A 27,225-nucleotide genomic window follows, 5' to 3' on the forward strand; every position below is an offset into this window, starting at 1 on the left:
TATCTTAAGCCTATCAAGCTCCCATTAACGTTTCTTCAAAGCAGTTCTTTGCTTCGTCTGGAGCAGCAATTTTTCTTTTCTCCTGTTTATATATTCCTGACCCTCCGCCAAAAGTCCTTTAATTTTCCTCAGCAGTCGGAGATAACTTACTCCTCCCCATCCTCACAGTTAAACAATTCTCTTTTAATCCGCTGTTAATATTCCTCTTGCACCGCACGTTATAGAGGCGGTCGAGTGTATGTCGTCCACTAGTCGAAGGGTGCTAAGCCATGCCGTTGAACAGCCAGCATAAGAATCCATGCTGTGCTACATATTACGGTTATTAGTACAAAGTGGGGGTAGAGGGCTGGAAACTATCCTCGTTAGCTCAGGACCCTATCCTTTGCGTGAATTTCTCCCCCCCTTCGAGTTGATCCGGGGTGAATTCTTATCTTTACTTCTCAGTTCTCACCTCGAGAGCCCGGGATCGAATTCCGGTGTTGACAGATCTTTCCAGTAATATCCGAACCCCAACTCGAATGCTATGTGGAGAGAGCATTTCAAGAAGATTATACCGTCCGTCGGACGTGACGCTGGATTGTGTGACCCCTGAATTTAATAGAATAAGCTAATGGTGACACCCAGCGTTTTTTCCCCCCCTTATTCCCTGAGAATCCCACTTCTCCAATATTACTCACGAATCCCTAACGGCGCAAATGACTTCAGCTGTCGGTCGTCTCCCCCGACAACTAACACTACTGCTTTGCATATCAACATGAACCTTTCCCTTTGATTGCAGTGGGTGGTAATACACGTCGATCGTACTTGATATACAGGCGAGAGGCAGTAAATGAATACTTAACTCCAACTTGTGGATCAACAACATGTATCTAGGGCGAAATCGAAGTGCCCCCCATTTCCTCGGGTTGCGGTGGTCATATTAAAGGGTTGATGATCCCCCGGCCGGGCCCGGCCCTGTCCTCCTGTCCCTTCGACCCAACACACTGTCCCCACCCTTTAATCGCCCATCCTTCCCTTGCCCAAGATCCAATTCCCGCCAACTCCCTCGCGTCGATTCAATTAACGCCCCGCGGGCAGTCACGCTTGGCGAAACATCGCCTCGGGCCAATTCACGGGAAGTTGTCTTTGCTGAGGATACATCGTGATACGAACAGGGTGTTGATATTGCGGTCGAGATACCTATGCAGTTAATTTAAAGTAATGAAATGCATAATAAAAGTCCTGAGAACTAATGAGTTGTACATTGATCAAGCGGAATTTTCAATGTTTTTTCGGCAATAAAGTGTGATAATAATTAATTCCTATACAAAGGAATTTGTGGATGAATATGTTTTTAATTAGGCTATATGTCGCCAATTTATATATGTGTAGATTTTATAATTATAATTTGGACCTAAGCAAACCGTCTCTCTTATATTTGGTGTTTTTCTCTGATATTAAATTTATTTATTAATTATTGGGAATTATTTTAAGAAATTGATGAATACCAGGCATTTTAATCACTAAATTTCGTTTAGAGCAGTAAATATTTAAAATGCATAAGGTGAGAGTCATTAGAAAGCAATAAATCCGTATTTCGGGTGGCTTCCGTGGAGGATGAATCGAAAGCAATGAATCATTAAAACTCGCGCGTTGTACAACGTGATTTTTAACAGTTTTCTCTCTAGATCATATTTATTTCCTGTCCTCAGCACAGATTGATATTTCAGTAGAATATCCGGCGCCGTTGGAAGGTGAATCCGACCCCCCGCCCCCCCCCCCCCCTACTTTAACCCCTCAATTTATCTGTTAATGAATATAACGCCAGTCCAAGTAAAAATAAAACTAGATCTGATTTTATGCTAACAATAGTGAATCTAAATAAACAAATTATTTATACATTCGGCGAAAGCAGCATTATTAATCTTGGAAGGCAACATCGAGAATATCACCCATTTCATCGTTGGCCTATTATAAAAATGCCCAAGCGACTTTTAATGCCAAAGAGACTTTTTATATGAGGATAGTAAGTACTATGAAACCCAGGTAATCTTGTCTCTTAATATAATTCGGACACCCATCTTAGAATTCATTATTTCTTTCAAAATAATGTGGAAGTCATATGAGAGTGCACACATGGACGTAAGTGATGAGAGTCGTCATATTTTGTCCGATTGTTTCGCAAACTGGAAGAGAATCACTGTGTTTACTCAAGTTTCTTCACATTTGGAAAACCTCCTATGATGATTAAATGGATTTCTTTGAAGTTCTCGTTGAATTGATAATTATTTTAATGACTCGTTGTGTGTGAGTGTGTGTGTAGACATAAAACTCTCTTAAAGCCGTTGACCTCCTCCTAAGGCAATCGAGTGACAACTTGTCAGCATCTGTGCAGTTTTTATTTTAGAATTCACATTTCTGTGTTTACAAGTCATTAAATGATTTCGTCATGCTATTAACGTAACGCGTGTGCGTTTGATCACGTGCGAATAAGTAAGGAGCTCTGCATACATTTATCAGCCTTGCACATCCTCCGCCATGCCTCGCACAAATTTCCACTCTCATCCGATAGCATCTCGCACTCTTTAGAACCGAGTTGAATTTATTCCTTTTTTTTTAAATAAATTTCCAAAATGATGAAAAATTTTGCGTCTAATGATGTGAGGAGGTCATAATTACTGTCGAGCACATTTCCAGAAACACGAATGGCGGGGGGCACAAACCACAGGAGGGGGAAGTCTACCTACTCTGGTCTTGGAAGTGCTTTGGGCGCAGAATATCAAAGTAGTGGGGACATTAGAAAAAGGGCTACATTTGCAAAGATGGAGTCGATGGTAGGGATCTTGGGCAAAGATGCAAAAGAGTAATAGAAACGACGCTACATCTACATCTACATAATACCCCGCAAGCCGCCGCAAGGGCGTGTGGCGGGGGGAGTTAGGTCACCAACCGTAAAAAAGAAAAATACCACATGCAAAAAAACAACACGGAAAATTACACCCACAGCAGCGCACACACTCATGCAAAAATCCCTTCATCCAATACTCATGCAAACACATATACCGCAAAACAACTAAAAAACTGCACCCCATGATGCAGCACGAAAGCCATCCTACAACACGGAAGCCAGGACACAACAAGCAAGAAATTGAAACATCACTACCACATGAAAATGCACCACGAAACACTCTACCCCCAAAGAGTCTCTAAAAGGCCGGGAATGCGACCCAACGTTGCAGGTAGCAGGAATTTGCCCCCGCGGAGAGGGACGAGGGATTGAAAGGGAAACTTAAAAACAGATGAACGGAACACGAATGAGGTCATTCGGAAAGAATGGGTTGTTATAGCAAAACACATAAGGTTAGTGGAAGAGCATGCATTTAAATACAACTAATTATTTTTTAGACGCTGAGGGTGGCAAGTGGAATTTTTGCTATCTATAACCCTGCAGTTGCTATCCCGTATTGTCCGTGGGAAGAAGGAGTCCTTGAGTCGGCTAGTTCTGGCATCTATTTCCCGAATTTTATATGCGTGATCCAAGCGACTAATGTATGTAGGAGTACGAATAATTTGCGAGACCTCGGTGCTGAAACATGCGGATCTAAATTTATTTAATAATTTCAATCTTGCATTGAATCGTCTCTCAGCCAATGCTAGGGAGCTTAGTGTGGTTGGATTGGGAAACCTGGTCTATGAGGCTGGAGGGATGAGCGGAAGGCTTTTGGAATGCCCGAGCGTGGGGGGAGGAAGGAGAGAGTGAAAAGGACGGAAGTAAAAGTAGAGAGAGGAATAAGAGCGAGGCATGGTGGCGAAAGAGAGTGTTCTTGAAAGATTTTTGATGAAGGCAGGAAAAGTGGATGATTGGAATGCTAAGTAACAATGGAATATCGAAAAGGGATAAAGATGGGGGAGAATATTGTGGCGGCGAGGTCATCCTCATCATCATGGGTCATCCGTCCCGAGGATTGGTTTCTTACAGCTCTCCAAACTGCCCTCATCTCCCTCTCTCCTTGTCCTCAATCCCTCTTTAGCTCCTTGCTACGACATTTTCCATCTCCTTCTTCGCATGGTTCATGCTACATGTGGGTCTTCTTCCCCTGTGATTCTTCCTTCTGTTCTACATCTACATCTATTTAAAACCCTGCAAGCCGCCGGAAGGGCGCGGGACACACATGCAAACACTCAAACTACCAAATAACATACCCATGCACCTACAAATATACCTGATGTCATTGCAGTGTTCAATTTTGATCCGACTTCTAAATTAAATGTTTTTAACATCTCTTAAGTGACTTTGGTTTTTCACTATTGTAATTCCTGGTTATTCGGGGAAAGAATGAGTATTTGTATCTATCTGGTACTGAAATCTATCTCCCTTTTTTTATATTTGTGGTCTGATCTACCCAAGTAGTGTGGGGCAATTATAATTCCTTCAGTGTCATCGTTGAACTCGTTTGTTCTGAAACTTTCAAAAAGTCTTGAGTTTTCTAAGCATATCGTCCCTCAGGATATGCCCTATCAACATGTCCTTCATCTTCTTCTTCTGCTTGCAAGTGTCCTTCATGGGCTTCTTTCTTCGCCTATTCTCTTTGAAGCTCTTCTTCGTTTGTCACGTAAGCGAGTATGGGGTAGGAGAGAATCAGGCACGCTCGCCGGAATGAAGTATGTGGAGTTAAGAGAGTGGTTTGTTTTAGTGCCGGGTGTTTTAAGTAAATCGAAGTCGTGTGTCAGGCTGGGGATAGAAGGGCAACAGTGACCGTGAACTAGCAATTATTTCCCGTTGGGATAGCATTAAAAATGCCCGTCCGATGCTGTAGCATTCTTAAAAAAGAGGCCCACACGTCAATCCAGAGAGGAATGTCCCGTCCCGTGTGCCGATTCGTACTCCCGGCCCTGAAATGTGCGCAACTCCCCTCTCCCGTCCAATTATTCCCACTCCCGCCCCCCTCTCTATCTCACACACACACACACACAGACAAACACGCCCCTTTCGCAAGCAACCCTCCACTCTCCCGACAAGGGCCGTTTTCATCTGGCGCCAGAGGTTCCCGTATTTCCCTCGGGGGCAAAAGGGAGTGGGGGTGACAGGAGAGGTCAGAACACAAAAAAGTCGTGGCCAAGTGTGGTTGTTTGGGGGTTTGGATGGGCTTATTCTTCCTTACATCGCCATCTTTCACCCCTCCCTCCCCCCCCCCGGTTGTCCAAACCCGCCTCCCTCCCTCCGTCGGGAGACTTCTGATTCCATCCCCAGACGGTCGTCTCTTCACGTGCTCCGCCTTTCGTCGGTGTTCAAAGGGGACGTCTCCCCCCACTCTCCTCGAGGACAATGCGAGATTCTTCCTCGTGTGCTCTTCTCCACTTCCTCCTTGGTGCCGTCGACACTCCGTCCTTTCCGCGCCAGCACAGTTGTTCGAGGAGCATGGAGAATGGGTTTTCTCATCACTCCGGAAAAGAAAAAAACCAGGGGTTGCATTTTTCAAAGCTGAAAATCCATTTTATTCTCATTCAAGTTGGCACACAAAGGCTCCGCTAATAACAATAAATGGTACAGCAGTATCTTTTGTCACGCATTCAACGGTATAGAATTTTGCATGTTTCTACATCTACATCTACATAATACCCCCACAAGCCGCCGTAAGGGCGTGTGGCGGGGGGTGTTAGGTCAAACCCATAAAAAGGAACAAAATAACATGCAAAATCAACACATGCATGCAAACCTATACCCACAGTGGGGCATATGATACATTCATGCAAAAATGCTTTGATTCTACGCGCATGCAAATATATATTCTATCGTCTAAGAAATAATCGGACCTTAGGATGCAATAAGTAATTCATCTAATAACGTGCAAGTTAGAGTTTGAAAAGTAAGAAGGCGAAATTCCACTGCCATAAGGACATGCAGCATAAAGCGCTCTCCACCCCTTAAGACAAAGTAGGGAATGTGACCCAAGGATGTAGTTAGCAGGAGGTTCCCCCCCTCAGAGAGAGACGTTTCATTACAATTTATTTATTACAACATTATTTACAACAATTTATTACAACGTCACGTTATAATTCGGTATTTCATTGATAAACACTTCAAAGGAATTTTATCGTTGTCAAAGGATGCATATCCCTCCTGTAGAGACGAAGCTCGTATATTTCGCCGGCGTTGTCTCGCCGATTGACGAACGCATCTTAGACCGTAGTCTCGTCGGTCCCGTAGTAAATCTTGCTCTGCGAGTTCTTCAAAAATCTTAAAAACTTTTCCAAGTTTTTTTTTATATTTTTGAAAAATGTGAAGAATGCCTCGAAGGCGGTAACTCCCCGGAAGGGGAAGCCAATCGCAAACTTTAATATCCATACGATATTGTGCTTTTTGTTTGCTCCCTCCGGATGGTATTCGGGCGGTGAAGATTAATAAATTTTAGCAGACAGAAAAGAAAGGTAAAGTTTTCCCAACGAAAGTTTTATAAATATTGAATTCCCGAATTATAAAATGGCGTTGTTTAAAAGGATTCCCGACTGCAAGTGTTATTAAAAACGCGTGTATTATTATTGCAAAAGATTTTTTTCATTTAAAGCATGTTTTTTATCTTCTTTATTGATAAACTTTCATCTCTCCCCATTCATCGAGTCGAAGTCTCAGTTTCTCCGAAAGATGTTTATTTGTCACGAAATTCACGCGTGCCTTTATGAACCCTCGGTCAATTTGCCTACTCGGTAACAGAAGAGTAAGTGATAGCGTAAAAATATTACATGCTCCTCCAAAAATAATACTGGGACCGGACTTAGAGGCGGCTAGAATAGCTTCTTAAATATTTTTTTTCCTTTTTCGGGAGAAAAAAGAACGTCTCTTGTCTCGTCCGTCGATAAACGACCTCGCTCGCCTCCTCTTGAACTATCCCTTTCCTCCTGAAAAACAAAAAAGGAGCGTTATAAAGCGTCTTTCTCTTTCCCCCCCCCACCTCCCTTCTCCTCCCCCCTCCCCGTCACCTCTTTCAAATCCGTTCCCATGGTAACGGTGGTAAGGTCCTTTCACGAAACCCAAACTTTCTCCTTGACGATCAAGTCTATTATGTTCTCCGGACGCATAATAGTCAGCTAAGGTTATAGCTCTGTTATTTTTTTTAGTCCTTTGTTTGTGAGGATCCATAGGAGTCGTTAATTCCCGCTACGACAGCAGCGAATCGATTAGCGCGCGCCTGTCATATGCCAATAAAGCTGCTGAGAGAGTGGCAACCACTCTCCCGCGAAACATTACAAAGCCAAGGAAAGAAATGTTTCCCGACCTTTTTTATTCACCGCAGCGCGGAGAAAGAGTGGTGCTAATTTTACTGGCGATTAGTTGACGGAGGAGACTTGATTGATTTAAAATAAAAAGAATCCGTCACGAATGGTGACAAACGCCCAATGGCTTCAGAGGGTGCGATGAATGTCGACCCCGCGTGTGAATATCGCACCTTCGCACATTACTTCTTCTTACGCCATGACATTCAAGCACCGATTTTGGGTAAAATTGGGATTATGCCCGAGTGAAAATAATACTTCGGCACTATGTACGCCCGTATGTTGACTCCGCCTTTGTCGAAGAGAAAAATGTGAAAGCGAAGGCTTAAAGGTTTGGCAAGCATTGAAAATATTTAGCAATAAAAGGATGGAACCTTAAATTGGGCATTTGAAATAGTTTGGTCATCGCTGATTTTCGTCTCGTAGATTCGAATTCGCGGCTTGGCGTTTCGTGAGAATTTCCGGGTGCACTCTCTCGTGTGCGGGTCATTTGGTCAACGTGCCGGAGGCCTGCGTCTCTCCCGATGGGAGCAATTCGACGGTGGACACCCCGGGTGGCTTTGCTGAGACGTTAAGAGCCTAGGATGCTTTGAGAGGCGAAACTGGATGGAATTTATATCGGCTTAATGTCGGATATATCGTTGTCAGTTGTCAGTACGCCCTTTTCCCAGGCTTAATATTTCTTCGCTAAGAGATTTGGTCACACACTATAACACTCGCTTCGAAGTTAGGAGGGGAGACGGCCAGACTTACCTCCGCCTCCTCGCAATTAAAAGGTTCTTTCCCACTCGAACGGATAGTGAATCTATTTTATTATATTGTACGACAAGCATTAACTCGCATATTAACAGCGAAATCACGGTTTATCTCAGCCAAAGTGTCTGTCACATCCAGTAAATGCGATTTCACCTCTCTCCGATTTTCGTAAATGACTTCATCTTGCTCCTTCCATCACAGCAAGGTGGAGAACCGCGATTTCAGGACGATCCTCTAGCTTCGAGCCCATGGAACTCGACGCAGGGGGGGAGTAGGGGGAATGGCTTGGACTTCGCCAAACAGCTTCTCTTAAAGCATTCCCTATTGAGTTATCTGCCCATTGAAAGAGCGCTTTCCAAGGCCTAGCAACTAGTTCCCGCTTAGATTTAAGAGGACAGCTTGTGTAGTCAATGCGGTCGCGCAATGAATTGAGATGAGTAAAGCAAATGAGAAGGGACCACTTAAAATACGAAGATATTCCAATGATTTTAAATCGCTTGGAAACGCAGTATATCATTGCCATCAAATGTTGGAACGCTTGACCGACCGACTTTAGCTCTCTCGACATTTTCAATGGTACTATTTTCGATAGCAGTAGATACGTAGTAGTAGTAGTTTCGCAGCAGTCGTTAGCAGTCGGTAGTAGTAATTTCGGTAGCAGTAATCAGTAGAAAATACTAGTCAAAATAAAATCCAGCCAAACTGCGTAACAATAAACGTTTATTAATGTGTACGTATCTCCAATCGTATGAGCGTTTGTCATTTTTATGATTTATATGTACGGAAATGATATCTAAGGAAAATCATTTGAATATTTTGATGAATCGTAATGTAGTGTTAAAAGTCATGTTTTGGAATGACTTGAGATTTAAATAGCGTACGAAACACTCACTTGACACTTTGCCTTTTGAAAAATCAGATTTCCAATTAATATTCGTTGTGTTCGATATTACTTTAGAGTTCCATGTTCCTTTTGAGGGTGGAATGTGCGTGGAGAATCATTTCCTTGATGACGTATCAATGCCATTCGTTCGGATATAGTTTCTCAATCACTTTTGCATTTTATTAAATCCTCAGCATCACCTCTTGCCCTCTCATCTAGGGGTTATCCAACTGCCCGCATCATTCTGATACGTCCTAATGTGCTGCCGTATGTCCCATTCCAGCAAGAGGTGAGATTTTAGTCGGTCTACATCACGTGAACATTGTCCCATAACGAAGCGGACCTCGGAGCAGTAATTACATTTGTACGCCGTGAATGGATGTAATCTCGGCGATCTTCTCCTGCCTGCCCGTCTCTTTGGAATGGCATAGGCGTTTATTTTCTTTCCCGTTAGCAGCAGCAGGGAAGCTTAGCGAGGAGCGAACCGAATGGTTTCGAAGTGACACGAGTGGCGCGAGATATCGCAAAAACGATTAATCTAAGTAACACGAACTTATGATAGATATTAAATTGGTGGATGGGGTCAAGCGAAGTTTGTCATTGACTTCGTTGTCATTATTTTTGTTTCAAATCTAATGAACAGACCGAATAATAAGATTGCTTTCGGTCGACTAATAAATGAAAAGCATATTTATTAGAGATGTTTAAACGAGTTGATTTTGACAAAATAATAACCCGCGGGAAGTGGCTGCTTCAGCTATTTTCGCCGTGGGGCAGTGTTTCTCAAAAAATCATTGAATGGAACAAAAGCTTTTATTAGAGATCATATAAATTTCTGTTTGTATCATTTTAATATTTTTCGTAAAAATGTGAAATGATAAATCTATTCGCATTATGGTTTGAACCATTATAAACTAGATTAAAGGTTGAAATTCCTTATTCTGTTCATCACTTACCGTACCTCGCACGAAAAATGTTTTATAAATCGTCCTTAAATGTCGGATTTTTAGTGTCTTTTCGGATCTTTGGAAAGTAGTCACCGTGGAAAATCGCGCCCCTGGTTTATTCTCCTTAAGAACCGAATGCCGAACCCTTTCAAACCCTGGAAGGAAAGAAATTTCTAAAATGTTAACCATTTAACAATGAACGGTGAGATGAGATGGTTTATATACCTATGAAGGCATTTTTAATAGACCTGAGAAATGCGAATTCTCACCATCAGTTGACAACTGATGTCTTTGTCTTTCGGGAGTGAAAAGAAGCACGGTGTGCGGAATGTCATTCGCTGGCCGCGCGAGACTTTTTCCCGTAAGGATTGGAATACTGGACGGAGGAAATTGAAAGCGTGAAGTGTATGAAGCGTGCGCCAGGGGATGGGAGGGGGTTGCACAGGGTCATGGCAGACGCGACGGCATTAACGGAAGGGACGGTGGTAATGGAAGCGGAATCCCGGAGGGAAAAGAGGGTTTAATTAATCCCCGTGCTCAGCCTCGATCGCGGCAGAAAGCCTTCATTTGGCGCTGTCCGGAAGATTGGACAGGGGCATAATGAAGGAGAAACTCGCCCATCGAAATATCATAGTCATTATACGACTAAATTAGTGTGCAGCCAATGAATATAGGCCTAGTGAGGTCCTATTCATATTAGTAATGTTATCCGATCGCTCTATTTAGAAAGTTATGCAGTGATGATAGCAATGATAAGCAGGTGTGTGAAGCCCCTATTTTAAGCAGGAGTGGATTTATTCGTTGCTATTTTGACGAATATTAAAATAAGTAAGCATGAGAAAGTATTCTACAGGTTGATTTTTTATTGTGTTCATGCTTAAAACTTGATTGGTATTTAGTTGGAAGGTGGCCTAGTTCAATGCGTCTCATAATATCTGTCCCCTATGATACAAAAATATATGTTGCGCCTCGATATCTGATGAATCTAGTATTAATGTTTGGAAAAACACTGCCCAAATTATCTTGATAATAAATATGTAATAGCAGGAAAATTATTGCCTTATTTCTTGACTCAATCGCGGTTAGGGGCGAAATATCTAGGCCTTAATTATAATACTTATTTCATATTCGGTGACCCGAGAATACATCGGCCTCTATTCGCTAGTGGGAATAGAGGCCGCAATGATGTATGTTTAGTTGAGGGTTTGCCCTCTTTAAGGAACGCCGCTCTCAAAATTCCCTTTCCCACGCGAACGGACATTTTAAGTCGGGAGGGACAAAAAAATCTGTTGAAAATGCAGCGCTTGATGGATCTCGGCGTCCTTTCCCACCAAGTTTGGATGAAGAGTTATGGCCGTTGTTTATCGGGTTTGACCTAATTATCGGGTCGATAGATGGGAGGGCTTTGTTTGTGCGGAACCAGGGGTGGTTGCGAGGGAGCTTAAGAGAGGCAAGCATGGGATTGAGCCGAGGCCGCGTGGTAGAGGGGGTTGGGGGAGGGTAGGGGGCGCGTGAGTCGTGGGCGGGGAGGGTATGAGATCGGCATGAATAAGCAGCGAAATTAATTCCAGGGGTGGGCTTTGAAACTGCTTCGGCGCGGCGAGCGTGGGGCTTTGAAGCCTCTCCGACGATGAAACTGTGAGCGGTGGTTCTCTTTCCATCGAACGCCAAGTCTTTCTTTCAACTATCCTCAAAATGTGTGCGCTTACAGTTATTAAGACCTAAACTACGCGAAGTTTGCAAAACTCCACTGGCAAAGACTCCAATTGCATATACTTACCGAGTATGCGTAATACTTTCTACCCGTACACATACTTAAGTACTAGAATATGATGTGTACTACTTGTGTGTGTTTGTATATACGAGGCTTAGACCAAAAACTTGATGTTGGTTCCTTGCTCCGTGATTTCGTCAATTTCCATTTTCGACAAAAAGTAAAAACAAGGGCGACAGAAACTAACAAAACTGGCATCATGCGCACAGCTCGACGATCCGCCAAGCACAGACGGTCTCAGGAAACTAGCACCGCTAGTGGGCGGGGCTTATAGTCCGATTCATGGCTGGAAGATTGCACCAGTTCGCGTATTTATTGTACAGACTCCGTATTATCTCATTAAAAAAACGATCCGTCTCAGAAATGAACCTTTGCAATTACAACTTACGCATTGCAAGTTGTAAGTGCAAACATGCGACGTTGCATTCGTGCAACGTTTGTTAAATATTTTTCCATTTGAAGTTTCTAGATTTACCCAAGATGGCGTTGAAATTTGTGGAAATCGAGAGAACTTTCAATTATTGGGCACGCTAGGTACATTTTTCAATTTCAGTGTGTATGGGTGTATGGTTATCTCTTTGTAGCAAATGAAAATAACATGGCTACAATGCCTTATATTGCTTGCTAAATTATACTACATTCATTCATACTGACTAGGGTATAAATTGGTCAGAACCCAGGGGCATTTTATTTTGAGGTCGGCAGTAATAGATAAGGAATATGTTCGTGTTGATCGTAGCCAAGGTAGTCAATACAGTCAATAGCATTATTATCCCAGCAAATTAACATGCGGCAATACATGGGAGTCGATTAAGTAATCCATTGTGCTTTCTCTGAACGGACTAATCAAATTTCCGGTCGAAGTGTCATAACAAGCTTCTTTCGTTCAAGTTCTTGTGTATTCAGTTCGGCCAAATAACACACTTTTCTCCGCACAATTGCTTATTCATAATTGATTTAGAGCTTACATAAGCTTCCCATTTCCCGCATCCGAATCAATTTCTTTCCAAATTGCTCATTTTTCTTCGGTAGCTCAATCAATAACGTTTTGGTTAACTCTTTATAAAATTTCTTCTTTAAGGCCATACTTGTTTACATATTTTTTTGACATCTGCTTTTATTTTTAATGAGTCCTTTTTTACGACCATCAATCATCTACCCTGACTCATAATAATAGATATGCAGTATCTGACTTGGTCCATAAATTTGACAAACATGTAATCATTTCATCGTGCGTGCATTCTACGTAGGCAGTTATTCCTTAAGAATTCTCACCCATCAAAACTTAGCGCGAGTTTTCTTTTTGTTTTTTTTTTCTTTTGAGAAAAGGTAACTTTTGATAATTTCCCCCATATCTTCAAGACCTGTCACTTCGTTCTGTTGGGTGCGGAGCGCAGATTCTGGATCGATTCAATCGTTAATTCAGAGATAACACGAGATTGGAACATGGCAACGAAATAATGGAGGATGCAAATATCTCTCGTATTGTGGCGGCGTCACGAGGAAACAAAAGACGGAGTTTCACTTGAGCGGGAGGAGCGTTGTGAGAACGGTTTCTTTTGAGGGAGGTTATAAAGAGCGTTTCGAGCCTGAATTGGTGGCGGGAAGCCTTTTTCCGTTCCGCGACAGGCGAAATGGATAACCGATAAGTGTTTCCAGGAACAGTTTACAAAAAAGTGTGCTCTCCCGCTCCTTGTGTTTCTGCGTTAAATTCAAGATTTATGGGCGCCATGAGTTCCTGAGAACTGTAACTCACGTTGGCGCTGGGGGAAAATAATTGCGGTCTCTTTTGAAATGCATTGAATGTAACGGATAACAGTTTGGGCATCAATTAACGTACTATATTGTATCCCCAAAGTGAGATTTAATACTAGAATACTGTGGCTAAGAAATAGACAATTTTGGTACTGAGCAAGAGTTATGAGAATGATATTTCTGTTATTCGAGAGGTTTTCTTTAACTTTCCCCGATTTTTCCTTCCGAGAGTTTGGATATATATATATATATATATATATATATATATATATATATATATATATATATATATATATCAGTATGAACCAATCAGAAGATGGAAATAAAAATTTCAAAGGATATTTTTCTTTACAAAATCGAGCAATATTATCTTATTGGGTATATTAAATTATACTATTGTATAATAAAATGTAGGGGAATATCGTGATTGTAAAATTGTAGTAGTAGTGTAATTATATATGATAAGATAATACATATCGATTATAAATTCGATTAATCTAATTTAAGAGAGTCCAATGAAAAGTTTTCGGAAAATGATCACATTTCTTGACCCTTAACCCGGAGACAATTTTGTCCAAAATATGTATGTTTAATCTTTCATTATTTAAACTGTCAACAGATTGATGCCATGTCTTTTGACTTGTGGATACAGTTTGTGATTTACGACAACAGTTGGAGCAACAGGAGCTCGTATGACGAACGAATTTTTAAACCGTGTTGCGTGTCTGTGTACTCCATGCTCGGCCATTTTCCCGCTCCCGACTTTTCCCTTCGACATTCACCCCGATACACCCCAGTGACTTTTCGAGGGGTGTATTTATCGTGTTATGGGGGAGGGAAGGGAAACCCTAATATCCTCAGTGATAACTGTGGCGAGGGTGAAGGCGGTCGAGGGGCGATAAGCAGGGGGAGGGGGCGATAGCAGCGCCGCCCTTTGATGCCATCGTAAAACATTTCATTCCCTACTTCGCGACGATCCAAATTGCCTCTTGTCGTGTGTGTCCGTACATGCGGGAACTTTTAAAAGTCTTACCCTGGTAAAAAAATAACAGAATAAAATCCAGGAAGGAGACATAAAAAAAGATAAGGAAAGTCGAGATTTTTTCATTCTCCTTCGTTGATATTTTGTCGTAGGCGTCAGATCGTGCATAGTAGGGCAGACATAACACCTATGCCTTTCCCTATCGAGGGCGCCTTACAGAATTTCGCAGAAAATGGAATCGCTTCTTTCTGAGGAAGCCAAGAAGAGAAGGGCCATTGAGACCTGCCGTCGCTGATTGGAGTGAGACGCAGATAGGGAGGAGACGGTAACATTTTTAATGGAATAAAATAAGGAAACCGAGTCTGCCCGCGTTACCACGCCGAAGACGATAAAGCGAGACCTTTCTGTCGAAGAGACGACGCCCGCATTCTCGATCTACGAGCATCGAAGTGAAAGGAGTCACCCGCTTGGGTGCGAAAATCGCCCGCTACGTCTTGAGGACGCCCACTCGTCTCGCGCTATGTGAAACTTCGCTTTTCGCGGAAGGCGTTTCTCCGATGCAGTTTTAAAGATTATTAAAAATAAATATGGACTATAAGTAAGTAAGGAGGAACGAAAGTGATTTGGAGAATATTCATTGGAATTATCTTTTACATACACCACCATAAAACAACGACTCTCTACGACATAAGTTTCAATTAATGACCACGTTCTAATGTGAGTTGAATTTTGTGTTTTTAGTGCTGTTGCAAAAGCTGACGCCAAGAAATTATTGAAGTGGAAAGCTGAAAGGTCCCGAAGAATGAATTTTATTTTACTGAAATGTATTTAGATATGGCAGAGGCGAAGGATGTAGGGGATATGCTGGATTGAAATGATTCCGAATGAGGAAGCACTTGAAAGAAATTGAGGGGAACGAGGTATATTGATGAAGTATGAGGAAGAGGACGGCGACATGGAAAGGGCACAACTTAAGGAGGTGTTATAAGTAAAAGGTCATTATTGAAGGAGTGGACGAAGAAAAGGAGGGTTCAGAATCTCTGTAATTTGTTTATTTAAGATGTTCCTGTTCATTTTTCATTTTTTATCATAATTTACTATCTCCATAGTTATCTTCCGTTGTCCTACGGTCATGCTGAGGCCTTTTCCTGCATATGTGATGGTGAAAGGTGTTGTCAAGTAAATTCTCCTTCATGAAATTATGTAGAAACTGAAAATAAAAAGCCAATCTATTCCTCCAGCCAATTAGCTTCTTCTCTAGCCACCTATCCTTGATGGATCTTAGGTCGCAACGCATATGACATCATGATCTTCTAAATCATCCTTATCTTCTCCCGAAATGGGGAACTTTGGAGTGAGATAGTGGTCAAAACGTTCGTCTGGCATACGAGTCTGTGGTGAACTTTTTTCAACGGAAATTAAATTGTTTTTTTAGAGTGAATAAATATTACATGTACTCATAGCTAAAGCCATTTCGTATAATTAATAATTTAATAATAATTTAATGGTGCTCTCTTAACATGTATCCTTTTTACAAATGGCCAGAGTAAGACGATAACGAGTTAAACTGTAATATATAAAAAAGCTTAAAAAGTTAATTTTTCCGGTACCCCCTTAAATCGCTAATTTTTTGTAGCGGTGTATCTATTTAGAGAATACTTACGCTAAAACCGAACTCCTAAAAAGTCAATTCATCAGACAAAAGGGGGTACTCGTGAGAATAATTTTAGGTTGGTATCAATGCGAGGTCAAAGGAGAGAGAAGGAGAGAAGACGATAAACGTCGGCGAGTCACTTGTAGCAATAATTCAAAGAAATTTATTTCGTTAGCGTGCTTCCTGCGAAAAGGATTCGATTTTTTCCTTTGAAAAATGAACAAATAATTTGGAATTAGTTTTCACGGTAGGGAAATATTTTTGATCAATTAAATTGAGGATTAACTTTTAAGTCAAGGTTAAAGTTAAGTTAATGTGCGACAAATGATTTTCAGGCCTTAGGTTTTATCTCAATTCGGTTACAAATATATTGAAATTAAGCGAATTAAAAGTTATATTAGGAGATAGGAGGGAATTAATCAACTTTCCCGAGTCAGCAAAAAATATTATATTATTATATATATGTATTTATATAGATATATATAGATACATGTTTATATATATGTGTATATATATTTATTTATATGCGCGTGAGCATTGAGCATTGGTGAACGTCATCCAAGTGTTATTTTTACTATATATATATATATATATATATATATATATATATATATATATACACACACGAGTTTATATGCACACTCACTCACACACACATATATATATATATATTATATATATATATATATATATATATATATATATATATATATATATATATATATATATGAGGCTGGAGGAACTAATATAATGGGCATCCTATTGATAATAATAATATGGGTAAGAGCACTTAAGAGTTTTCGCCTCAGATCCGAGCAAGTTGAGGGTTGCCCATAGATATCGGATGATGGAAATGGAATCGATCCGACTGCGATCAGTCCTGGCCTGACAGCCTTCTCTGTCCCCTTCGTCAAATATTCCACGTAGCTCCGTTTCTGAAAGCGTGTACGAGTAAACTTAAACGGGATGTGACATCGCGGACCTTCCAAGGACACCCTCGGACAGGTCCATTCCGTAACCATGAAAGATTGATGCATGCATAGCGGGAGAATGGAGGGCGTCCGAAATATATTTTCACGATTCGGAGCGAGTGTCAATCAATATCCGGGGACACGCACGCACGTCTGCGCCTTCATCCACCCGGGGAGTGATTCATGGACCATTAGTGTTGAGTGAAAATACTTCGGCGTGCGATCAAATTTTTTACGTCCGCGATGAATATTTGAGGACAAAAAACATTCCTGGAATTGTTATCCACGTGAAACCGCTAGCAGCTACTTCTTTCCGTGACGGAGGTAAAAACGAGAGAATATATCGTAAAATATTCCGGCAGCGGATTCGACAAATTGGTTTTTTAGTTGGACGAAGTCGCTGCTTGCGTTTAATTTTATGTAAATAATTTTGTTCGTCCCTTCTACCTTCGTTGAAAATTATTTCATTTACCGATCCGCCACAAACATCGTAGAAGAGTATACAGTATGTTTGTTTTTACCAGTTGGAAAAGCTTATTCCAGCTATTGAAACTATTTTTTTTACCGAACTCGATCCTAACTCGAACTCTTTTATGTGTGATCCGAATCTTAAAATATTGGGGGAAAATATCATTTCTATGTTTCATGCCCTGAATTTGAAAATTTTTATATCCTACCGATAAAATGTATTTATCAAAAACTGTTTAAGACAAGAAGTTATTTTTATCTTTTAAAATAAAATTATACACATTCGATTCTATTTATGAAGAAATTCTCGCTTTCATTTTTGCTTCGCGGTGGTTGTTGTAGAATGAAATCCACATGCACATAATACCTCCCTCAGGCCGCCGCCAGGGCGTGTGGCGGGGGGTGTTAGGTCACCAGCCATGAATGCGCAATCGCAATCATGACACTTCAGCACAAATATCATTTTCATCATGCACTGGAGTAAAGGTAATCACGCGAAATAAGGTGCAAAAATTCAAAAACGGGATACGTATATTCTAATAATGCGGGAAAACTGTTAGAAAAACATGGGTCTATTAAATAGAAAATAACATTTCAGATATCGACAAGTACGAGTAATAATAATATTCAAATCATACGCAAATAATGTTATACATATGGGAATATTTACAATGCATTCAAGGATATCGACAACATATATACACTACCAATTCTAATTATCTCCTACGTGATTGCTGTCATATCTATTTTGATTTCTAATGGAACGAAAAACACGACATATTGAATCCATCCGTTCTGCTATCTATCTCTCTGATTTTACTTAAGTGATCTGATCTACCATAGTCGGTCGAGGCTTCTAAGATGACCTTAACATCTTCAGATAAGTAGTCTACCTCAAGTTTACCGCGTAAATTTAACCTGTATTTTAACCTAAGGTCGACTAGTGGCTCCGATTCTAATTATTCCAATAGTGTCGTGACACTGATACCGTGTCCATAAAAACGTTTTAACAAAATACTCTATCGTACTTACACTCGAATTTACTCCAAAATAATCCTACCTCGTAATAATAATAATGCCTCGTAAATATAATGCAAAACAAAAATATTCGAGTTACATCTTCGATCGGTGATTTCTGAATTGTTGATTGTGTATTGCAAAAATTTCTAAGCCGCCTGAATTACAATCGGTCAATAATCAACCCGGTACTATTTTGTAATAAGTAATTGTCTACAATAAAATTTTATATAATGCCCATAGCTAATAGTACTGTCAATTTTATGTAAAACCAAACGACCCTTGGGTTGCTGGAAAAGAATGTTTGAAAATATTTTCATCATTCAATTTGAACATGTACATTCATTGAAGGAGTTCGAACCGATTTTAAAATTTTTGTGCGAGAAAATTTCAATGGAAGTCAATGCTACGCGTTTCATTAGATCTGTCACACTTTGGGAGAGGATTTTATATTTTTTTGTTTTATGTGGCTTTCTTGAATCTTAGGGCGTAGAAGTGGAGAGATTAAGTCCATGGATTGCATAACCTCGCCTATTCCCTGAGGGCCGTGCGTAGCTATTCGTTGCGGTTTCCCTCGGTGGGAGAGCCGTCGCCCGTGGGGAAATTTCGCCCTCGGACATTTTCTCTCGCTTTGCCCAAAGCTATGGAAGCATCACGGCGACGAGGGTCCTTAAACTCATTTGTCTCTCGAGCGTGTGGTTCCACCCTCATAGAGACAGTTCAGAGGTCCGCTCAGACTGGATACATCTTCCCGGGTCGCTCAAGTCCACAGGGATGTTGAGCCCCCCCCCCCCCCCCACTCAATCAGGCTCATTTCACCCGCGGAGGAATGTGAGCCCTTATTCCTGATGACTGGAAAGGTGTCCGCAAGCCACATGCAGCCCCATGGATACGTCTCCGTTTTCAAGTGTTTCAAAAATGAAATCGAAGCGTGTTAATGTTTCACGGTCATAATGTCTGAAATACGGAATAAATCTCGTAAATTCCAACTTCATGATAAAAAAATTCAACGGAATCTCATTAAAACTTACCGGTGGTAAGCCCTCGAGAGTTTTAAGTCGGTTCACGGAATTGGTCGTGGTAACGAATGGTCATACTTCGTCGGACAATCGCCAAGGGGATGCAGGCATTTAATTTCAACGTCTACCGTGAATTTCTTTCTTGCCAATATTGGCTCAGAAATTGTGGACGAGAGTCACCGATGTTGCGTGCGTAGAACAGCCGGTTTAAAAAGTATTTAGTTTTGCATATGGAAACGCACGTGCGCACATATCCCCAGTATAACTATTCAATAAATTTTCTCGTGTTGATGTAAAAGTGGTACAGTTCCAATGAAAACGTAGTTCTTAATTTTATGTACTCGGTTTGAAACTGATGATTTATCCACGCAATGAGTTCAATGGTTAATTAAATACGCCTGTGGCGCCGAATGTATTGTAGTATTTTTTTCTTATTTTTGACGTACTAGTCTGAAGAGGTGAGGTCAGAGTTTTTGGCATTCTCATTTCTTTCTCAGAGAATTTATCGACCTTTCGCTATGCTCTTGTTACGTGTGTTAATTCTGTGTTTATAACCTCCTGTTTTTTTCCAGGCGTGTATTCTGATGTAATGTGTATATTTTTCCCAATCCCTGCCGTTATTGAATCATTGTGATTTGATAAGATTTATAAAGCTTTTTCTGAGAAGAAGATTTTCGTACTTACCAAAGGATTCGGAATGGATAATTTTAATCAGATCTTTATCGCCTATCGGGAAACTGAGTTTTAGCTACAGACCTCGATTTATGGCATACAATGTTCATCTGGATTTTTCTTTCTCCCGGTCTCTAACGTATTTTCGTATGTTTTCCGATTTTGATGGATTCTTTTGGAAGAGGGATTCTCCAATTCCGAAGATAGGCAATTGTTGATCTCATTTGCATTGCACTGTTCGTAATTTCCTTTCGATCATTTCTCTGACGAAGGAAAGGTTTTTTTTCAGAAAAATAACGAAATTAGAAGTTTTAAATATTTTTTTCATTAAACTCTTTCCGTTCCTGACTTTTTCTTTCGTAAACATTTCAGAAATCCATCTCAAATTTGAACGGATTTTTAATTGTTTTCGTGTAATTTTAGAGCTGCTCATCAATGTTTCTCACGAAGATCCAAGATTTCTTTTATTTTCCATACTAAAAAGAAAGAAAGACTCGTACTTTTCCACAGATTTAAATCTGTGGAAAAGTACGAGTCTTTCTTTCTTTTTAGTATGGATATTAAATACTTCCACGAAGTGAAGCCTGAAACAATAGAATATATTTCTTTTATTAATTGAAAAGTAACATTTGGGCGTTACTTTGTTAAAATAATGAATTTCATGGACTCAAAACCCTATTTAATAGAATGTTTGAGTGCTCTTAATTTCTGTAAATATTTATTTTTCATTAGTATGTAAAACTTTTCATGGCCAATCGAAATGGTTGGTATTTTTTCGATGCTAGATTGAAATTGGGGAAAAGGTTTTAAATAGCGCCCGTCCCCTCTCGATTCCAAGCGTAAATATGTCACACCTGCTAACAGGAAGCATTAACCGTAAGGAAACTCGAATGGATGGAGATAAATTAGCGCCGGAGACCAAAGTAATTTCACTCATGTCGCCCCGCAACTCCACCTCCCGGCAGCCCCTAGAGTTATTCCGGCAGTTCGGAAACTCTTCCCCCGTAGATATCGCAGTTCCTCATCCCTAACACCCCCCTCCTCCTCTTCCTCCTACGCAGCCTCCCCCCCCCCACCCGCTCGAGAAGATCACTTGCTCTTTTATAGAATGTCTGGGACGGAACGACGGCCTCGCAAAACCTCGATCGACAAGTTCAAGGTGTCGTCGCCGCGTGAGTATCATTTTTTTGTAGAAACAAAATGGCACGTAGAATACTCCCTCTTTCACACCACACCACTTTGTGTCCTACTCCCCAGAAACCTACTCTCAAATGCATGCGACGAGATGTTTTACTCCAATGTACGTTTGTGTGTGCGCGAATGTGAATGTGCGTGCGCGTGTGTGTGCGTGTACGAGATTGCGAGTACAAGGTGGATTTGATTGTGATGAAACGCGCAGTCGATATTTTGTTTTAATAGATAAATGTCTTTGGTCTTTCGTATGTGTGTGTGCGTTTGTTTATTTGGCAGACCGTTTAGAGAAAAGGGTATATATATGTACGTCCTTCACCGAACGGTTTCCTCGTCTTCGGCCCCCGCCATTCTGTGATTGTTGGGAATCCATCTTGTTTTCACCGTGCTCACCCAAATTAACACGCTCCTTGCTTTTTTCCTTTTTCAGAATGGAGGCGGCGGCGGAGGAGAGAGTGGAGGAAGGGCTAACGGGTGAGTTAAACGACCTTTCATCCCCGAAAACTTAATTTAAAAAAAACAAAAGACACATTTTCCGCGACATGTTGCCATAATGGCATTGCAGATCTATTTAACGCCCTGTCACCAATTGCTCACCTACATGCACCGGTGATTATTCCACAAAATTCCCATAGGAAGGAGTACTGGAAAATATCCAAAATAAACTATTAAACAATATTTTCCCATACAATGTATGTTAGACATATTTATAAGCTGTTATGTGAAGTATCATTTATTTCCGCAGGAAAATTCGAAATGAATGTTGTGTAAAAATATAACAGTATGCATTCTCGATGAAGTATCATTGTTGCGTAACTTTTCAAAATGCACACGTCTGAAAAAAATTTTTGGAAATTGATTCAGATAGTTCTCGTTTCTATTATTGAGATCTCAAACCAAACTACAAATGAAAGAGTGGAGTTAATACTTAATATGATATCGATCGACTTTTGCTTCAAAACACGGGCCTGGAGTGTAAGTTCAATCAAAACTCTCTGCAAGTTAACCGAATGTAGTTTAAACCAAGGGAACAGTAAACGCTATAACCAACGCGTACAAGCCGTCGACAAAACTCGCGCGTTATTCCTCATTTACACCATTTTCCTCTTATCGTAAGTTTACTTGTAAAATAATTTCCCTTTTGGCAATTTCAGTTCTACCTAAGAACGCGCAATTATTCAAACAGCAATAACATGTGAATGAAAATGTTTGGGGATATTATTAAACACTTATTGAACACGGCAAATTTATTAAAATGGAAATATATAAGGTAAAATAATCAAAATTAAGGAATTACGGTTTTGCTGCGATGAATTTAAACATTTACCTTAAATAAAACACTTTTTAAAATAATGATTCAACATCAAATCTAAATCATCGGGTACTTAAAGCATTCCCATGTCAAAAATCGACCAAACTATTGGAAACTTATTGTGTTTATATACTTGTTGTCAAGCAGTAAAATATTTTAGATATCCACCATCTGTAAAGGCAATTCATGCTCTAATTTTAAACAAATAATTGATCACAGGAAATCAGAGCTAGTCATTTTAATGCATCCAAAGTAATGTCATAAAATTTCAGTGCTGATAACATTAATCATTTTTTTATCGAATTAAGATACATCCATAAATACCTCGTTACCTCTCAATGCCTTATACATACACTCACTATTTCATATATTTATCAATGAACATCAAATCAATCCACAACGAATATGCTCAATTATTAAGGTATAACATACATACATTGCAAATATTTCTGGTAATACAAACGCGGAGTACGTATATTGTTAGTCGAAGTCGAAAACAATTGCGTGAAGGCGTTGCAAGCACTATAGACATGGAAAAATAGAGGAATGCACTCAACCAACATTCGAATAGAAATACTGTTGAGCCGAAGCTGTTCTCCCCTGCTCCAATATGTTATTTTGGCGAAAATCGTCACCGATTCTGTTTCATAACTCCCGGCTATTTCCTCGCATGCTAAAAATTATTACGCGGGACAACTTTTTGAAACGATAGTATTCAAAATATTATTTTTTTATCACTTCAGATAGTATTACCTTTGACAAATAGACTTTTGAGTTGAATAAATAATAAATACCGGCGCGGAATGGTAAACAAAAATTCGCGTTGTAGGTGCATTCGGTTGAGAGTTGTAGAGGGAAATAGCGAGACTGATTTGACTCGAGTGGGCAAAAGTGCTGTTCTAAAGCAATTAACACGACCGGACAGCACGTGAACTCGTCTGGGATCGCCATTTTTTCCAACAAACAATCGTCAGGCGCCCCCCCCCGTGCTATGCCTACCTTTCACTCAATGGCTCTGATGAAATGTCGCCGATCAACCCCGTCGACGACGGCTGCCGACGATTTATTGGAGCCAATATGAAACGACTGGATTATTTTTTTGGTTCAAAAAACGCGGAGTGATACACTTTTTGAATTACGAAGGGCTTCGCCTTCACTCAAACGGATCAACGATTACAAATGCCTTTGCGAATTGAATTACGCCACCTGAAATCTAGCTGTAATTAATTAATCCTATTAAAAACCATGGTCTAATTAATTGGTCATTGAACATTCATCGCTGAAGTACGTGCTGACGGAACGGGGTTATATGTAAGTGATAATGCGGGATTATCGTAAATATACGCAACTCAAGCATTAGGTCGTTTATTCATTCCCTATTTGACAGTCGAGTGCACCCTTCTAGGTCTATAGCACCACGAGCCATATGGGGAAAATATATACAATTCATTGACAATTTTCCAAAGGTTACCAGATTAATGAGATTCCGCCTTTCTATGCTCGCATCAATGGGCCACGGTGTTATATGCGCAGAAAGCATCGTGATGACGTCATTATTTAAGTCCTACGCCTAGTGGTTATCCCTTTATCAACTGCGAAGCTCACTCAATATTCTCTGTACTACGGTGCAGCCTAATATTGCATATTCATGACAAATTTAAATATTAAGTTGAACCCAATGGTAAATTACTTAACGTCCATTGTATATTGATAATTTTCGGTGACGCAAAAGCATTTTGTACACCGGAATTTTCTATTACTTTGGTTTTTTAAAGACCTGTTGCTCGTTAATAACGGATATAATATTATTTATTTTTTTTATCAAATTCAAATGAGGAAAGATAATATTTTCATGGCCTAACAAGAGGAAACAGCTCTCATGGTCGGCGGCGAAATGGCTTCAGACTCCAGTAACATTAGTCATGGAAACTTAATGGTCGGAGGGACATAATTGAAAAAAGTGCCATTTGTTATTAATTTTCCTGTGCGTCCGCTTTTCAAAGTTCACGTTAAAGAACGAAAGGTTTGACATTGGTTCCCTCTGGAGAATTCCAAAGTCTAGGTGTAAATTGTATGTATTTCTGCGTAAATTAAGCACATAATAATCCAGTGCGTGTGTGTGTGTGTGTTTAAGTACAATGAAATTCATTAAGCAAACCAAAATTAAGTTTAAATTATTTTTATAGTTTAAAGCACATCTGACTCTGATATTAAACCTTTTTATTTTTCCTTATTAATGCAAATATCGAGTCTTTGCCCTAGTATGAATGTGGTATCGTGAAACAGAACTATTGCAGTCTCAAAACCCGCTCCTGACCTAATAACTAGAGTGTTTGATGCGCCTCATTTGAGTGTTCGCTTAATTAAAGATAAGCGCAAGCTTACCGTAGAATATCCTCCTTTTCCTCAGAACCGCGCAAGTGTAAATTAGTGATGGCCATAAGCATTCATCCGCGCCTTGAATTCAACATTAGGCGGGAAGAAATGAACCGAGATGATTTCTGAGAATGCAGTGTAGATATTACATTCTAGTCGCGTGGACCTTCCGCAATTATATCTATGTTATCTTCAGAAATTCGATTATCTTATCATTGGTACATCTGATTGCATGGATGTTATAAAGAAAATGCAAGTATATCGTTATTTCTTTTACAGCAAAACCTTTCCTTGAACAACCTCAAGAATCAAAGATGGTCAGACTATTTCATACAATAGTAGAAGCCATTATCTAAAAGTATTCGGTGCCTTTTTAAGTCCAAATGAGCTTTTCAAAGGCTTCCTTGCGTTCAGACGAAGTTTGCCAACTGCAAAATCACGTTTTACCAAGAAAAAGGTGAGGTTGGTCTAATGATCATTTGCTTCAACGCCCGTCCGTGGAATCGTGTTGCATGAATGAGATTGCGAATTAAAATGGCCTTATCAATTCCTGCATCGCCATAAGTTCGAATGCAAAATGATTAAAATATTCCGATAAAGTGTTGTTTGTAGTTATCTGCTTCCAATTTTGGCTGGAGCATATGCTGAGATGATTCTCCAAGCGAGAGAAGAAGCGTAGGAAGGTGAGGAAACGATTGAAGTACAATATGCACGTGCCACAGCTGAAAGCAGGATGGAAGCCAACAAAAATAATGAAGGAGTTGTTCTCCTCTGAAAAATTGGCCTCTGTTTCAGGGATTGTTTTCAATTATCTGCTGTGTCAGTGATTGCTAGCCCGGCGATTATCCAGGGAGGGTTCTGAATTGTGGAAACGAAATTTTGGCGACATGAACCTGAAGAATGCTGAATGCACTATACATAATGTACTCTTACGTATGCGTAACTTATCTTTAAATTGGCCACTGTAAATTGTATTAACCCACCCAGGTTTTGGCACTTAAATTATCATTTTCCCTGACAGTGGCAATGTTTACCAAAAACCGGGAGTGATATAAAAACAATTAAGTGGATGATGACCATTGGTGAAAACAATCACCTAACAAATGAATAAAATGTTGCGCAAAGTGATGCCCAAGTTCTCTCACAACGTCATCACCATCCTTAACGATTCTTAATGTGGAGTCTCAGAGTATGGCCAAAGAGGGATGAGGTTGAATTGGGGTGTTGTCCATCGCCTGCCGTGGTGAAATGGGGAGACACCAAGAGGGAGGGGGGGGGAAATAGTGGTGAATGGAGCAAGGGGCTCGCTGGTCAATCGCCCCACCCTCACGGATCCACGCGAAGCATGTACAACAAACATTATAAATAGCAAAATTGTTCCTGAAATACAGTTAAAATCGCCTCGTTGACTAGGCATCACTAAAGCAGCGGAAAAAAAGAGAGTCAGTGAAAGAATTTTTAAAAAACTAGTCGTTAACGTCAGCGAAAAAATCGCTAAAATTGGCAACTGTGGCACAATCATATCAGAAAGCAATCACATCAAATATTAGAAAAGGGAAACACAACTAGACAATCCCCACCTTGCGTGAAGGAAAGAATGAAAATCAACTTTAAAACTTACGAAGGAATTACGCAAATTTTAACGGGACACGGGGAGTTAAGATCATACTTCAAGAAAATAAGGGGAAAAAAGGAGGGGACGTGTGAATGCATGATGGACGCGGCGGCAATACACAGAGTCCTTTATTGCCCAATTTATTCCGAGGAAAGACGCGAACTGGAAGGTATTCTTGGATATTTGTAAAATGTCCAACAAATTGGGAAATATTTAAACGAGGAACCGATTAGGAAAAAGTTGGATAGATTTATCCACAAAGGATAAAGTGGGAACGGGGAGAGTGACGAAAAGGAAGGATGTAACTAATATTTTGTATTTTGTAAAAAAAATTAACGAAATTGTATTGGGAGTTTAAAAATGAGATGCCCCAAAAATTGAAACAAATCGAACTGGCCAAATTATTATTATTAATCACGTCAATCTTGGTAAGACGAGTTTCAATTCCGATCGAGCGAGGGGGAGAGAGAAAAGGGGTCTCGAATCTGTTTAGCGAATTCGTGAGGGGTTGGGGAGGGCAGGGGGGAAGGAAATGTTATCGAAGGCAAAGCGAACCTTTGAGGCTCGCAGACGCCGTGGTCT

At 40.3% G+C, this 27,225-nt stretch overlaps 1 protein-coding gene across 1 annotated transcript in view; it reads left to right on the forward strand.

Moving 5' to 3' along the window:
- unc-13 overlaps positions 1 to 27,225 on the forward strand; it is a 114,405-nt gene that overhangs the window by 12,818 nt on the left and 74,362 nt on the right. Inside the window, exons 2-3 of the mRNA XM_071594263.1 lie at positions 9,085 to 9,179; positions 21,750 to 21,814. Of these exons, the coding sequence (XP_071450364.1) occupies positions 9,085 to 9,179; positions 21,750 to 21,814 (160 nt within the window). The remainder of the gene's footprint in view (positions 1 to 9,084; positions 9,180 to 21,749; positions 21,815 to 27,225) is intronic.

The sequence above is a fragment of the Hetaerina americana genome, unplaced genomic scaffold, assembly GCF_022747635.1.
Source record: "Hetaerina americana unplaced genomic scaffold, ioHetAmer1.1.p SCAF_6, whole genome shotgun sequence".
Lineage (NCBI taxonomy): Eukaryota > Metazoa > Arthropoda > Insecta > Odonata > Calopterygidae > Hetaerina > Hetaerina americana.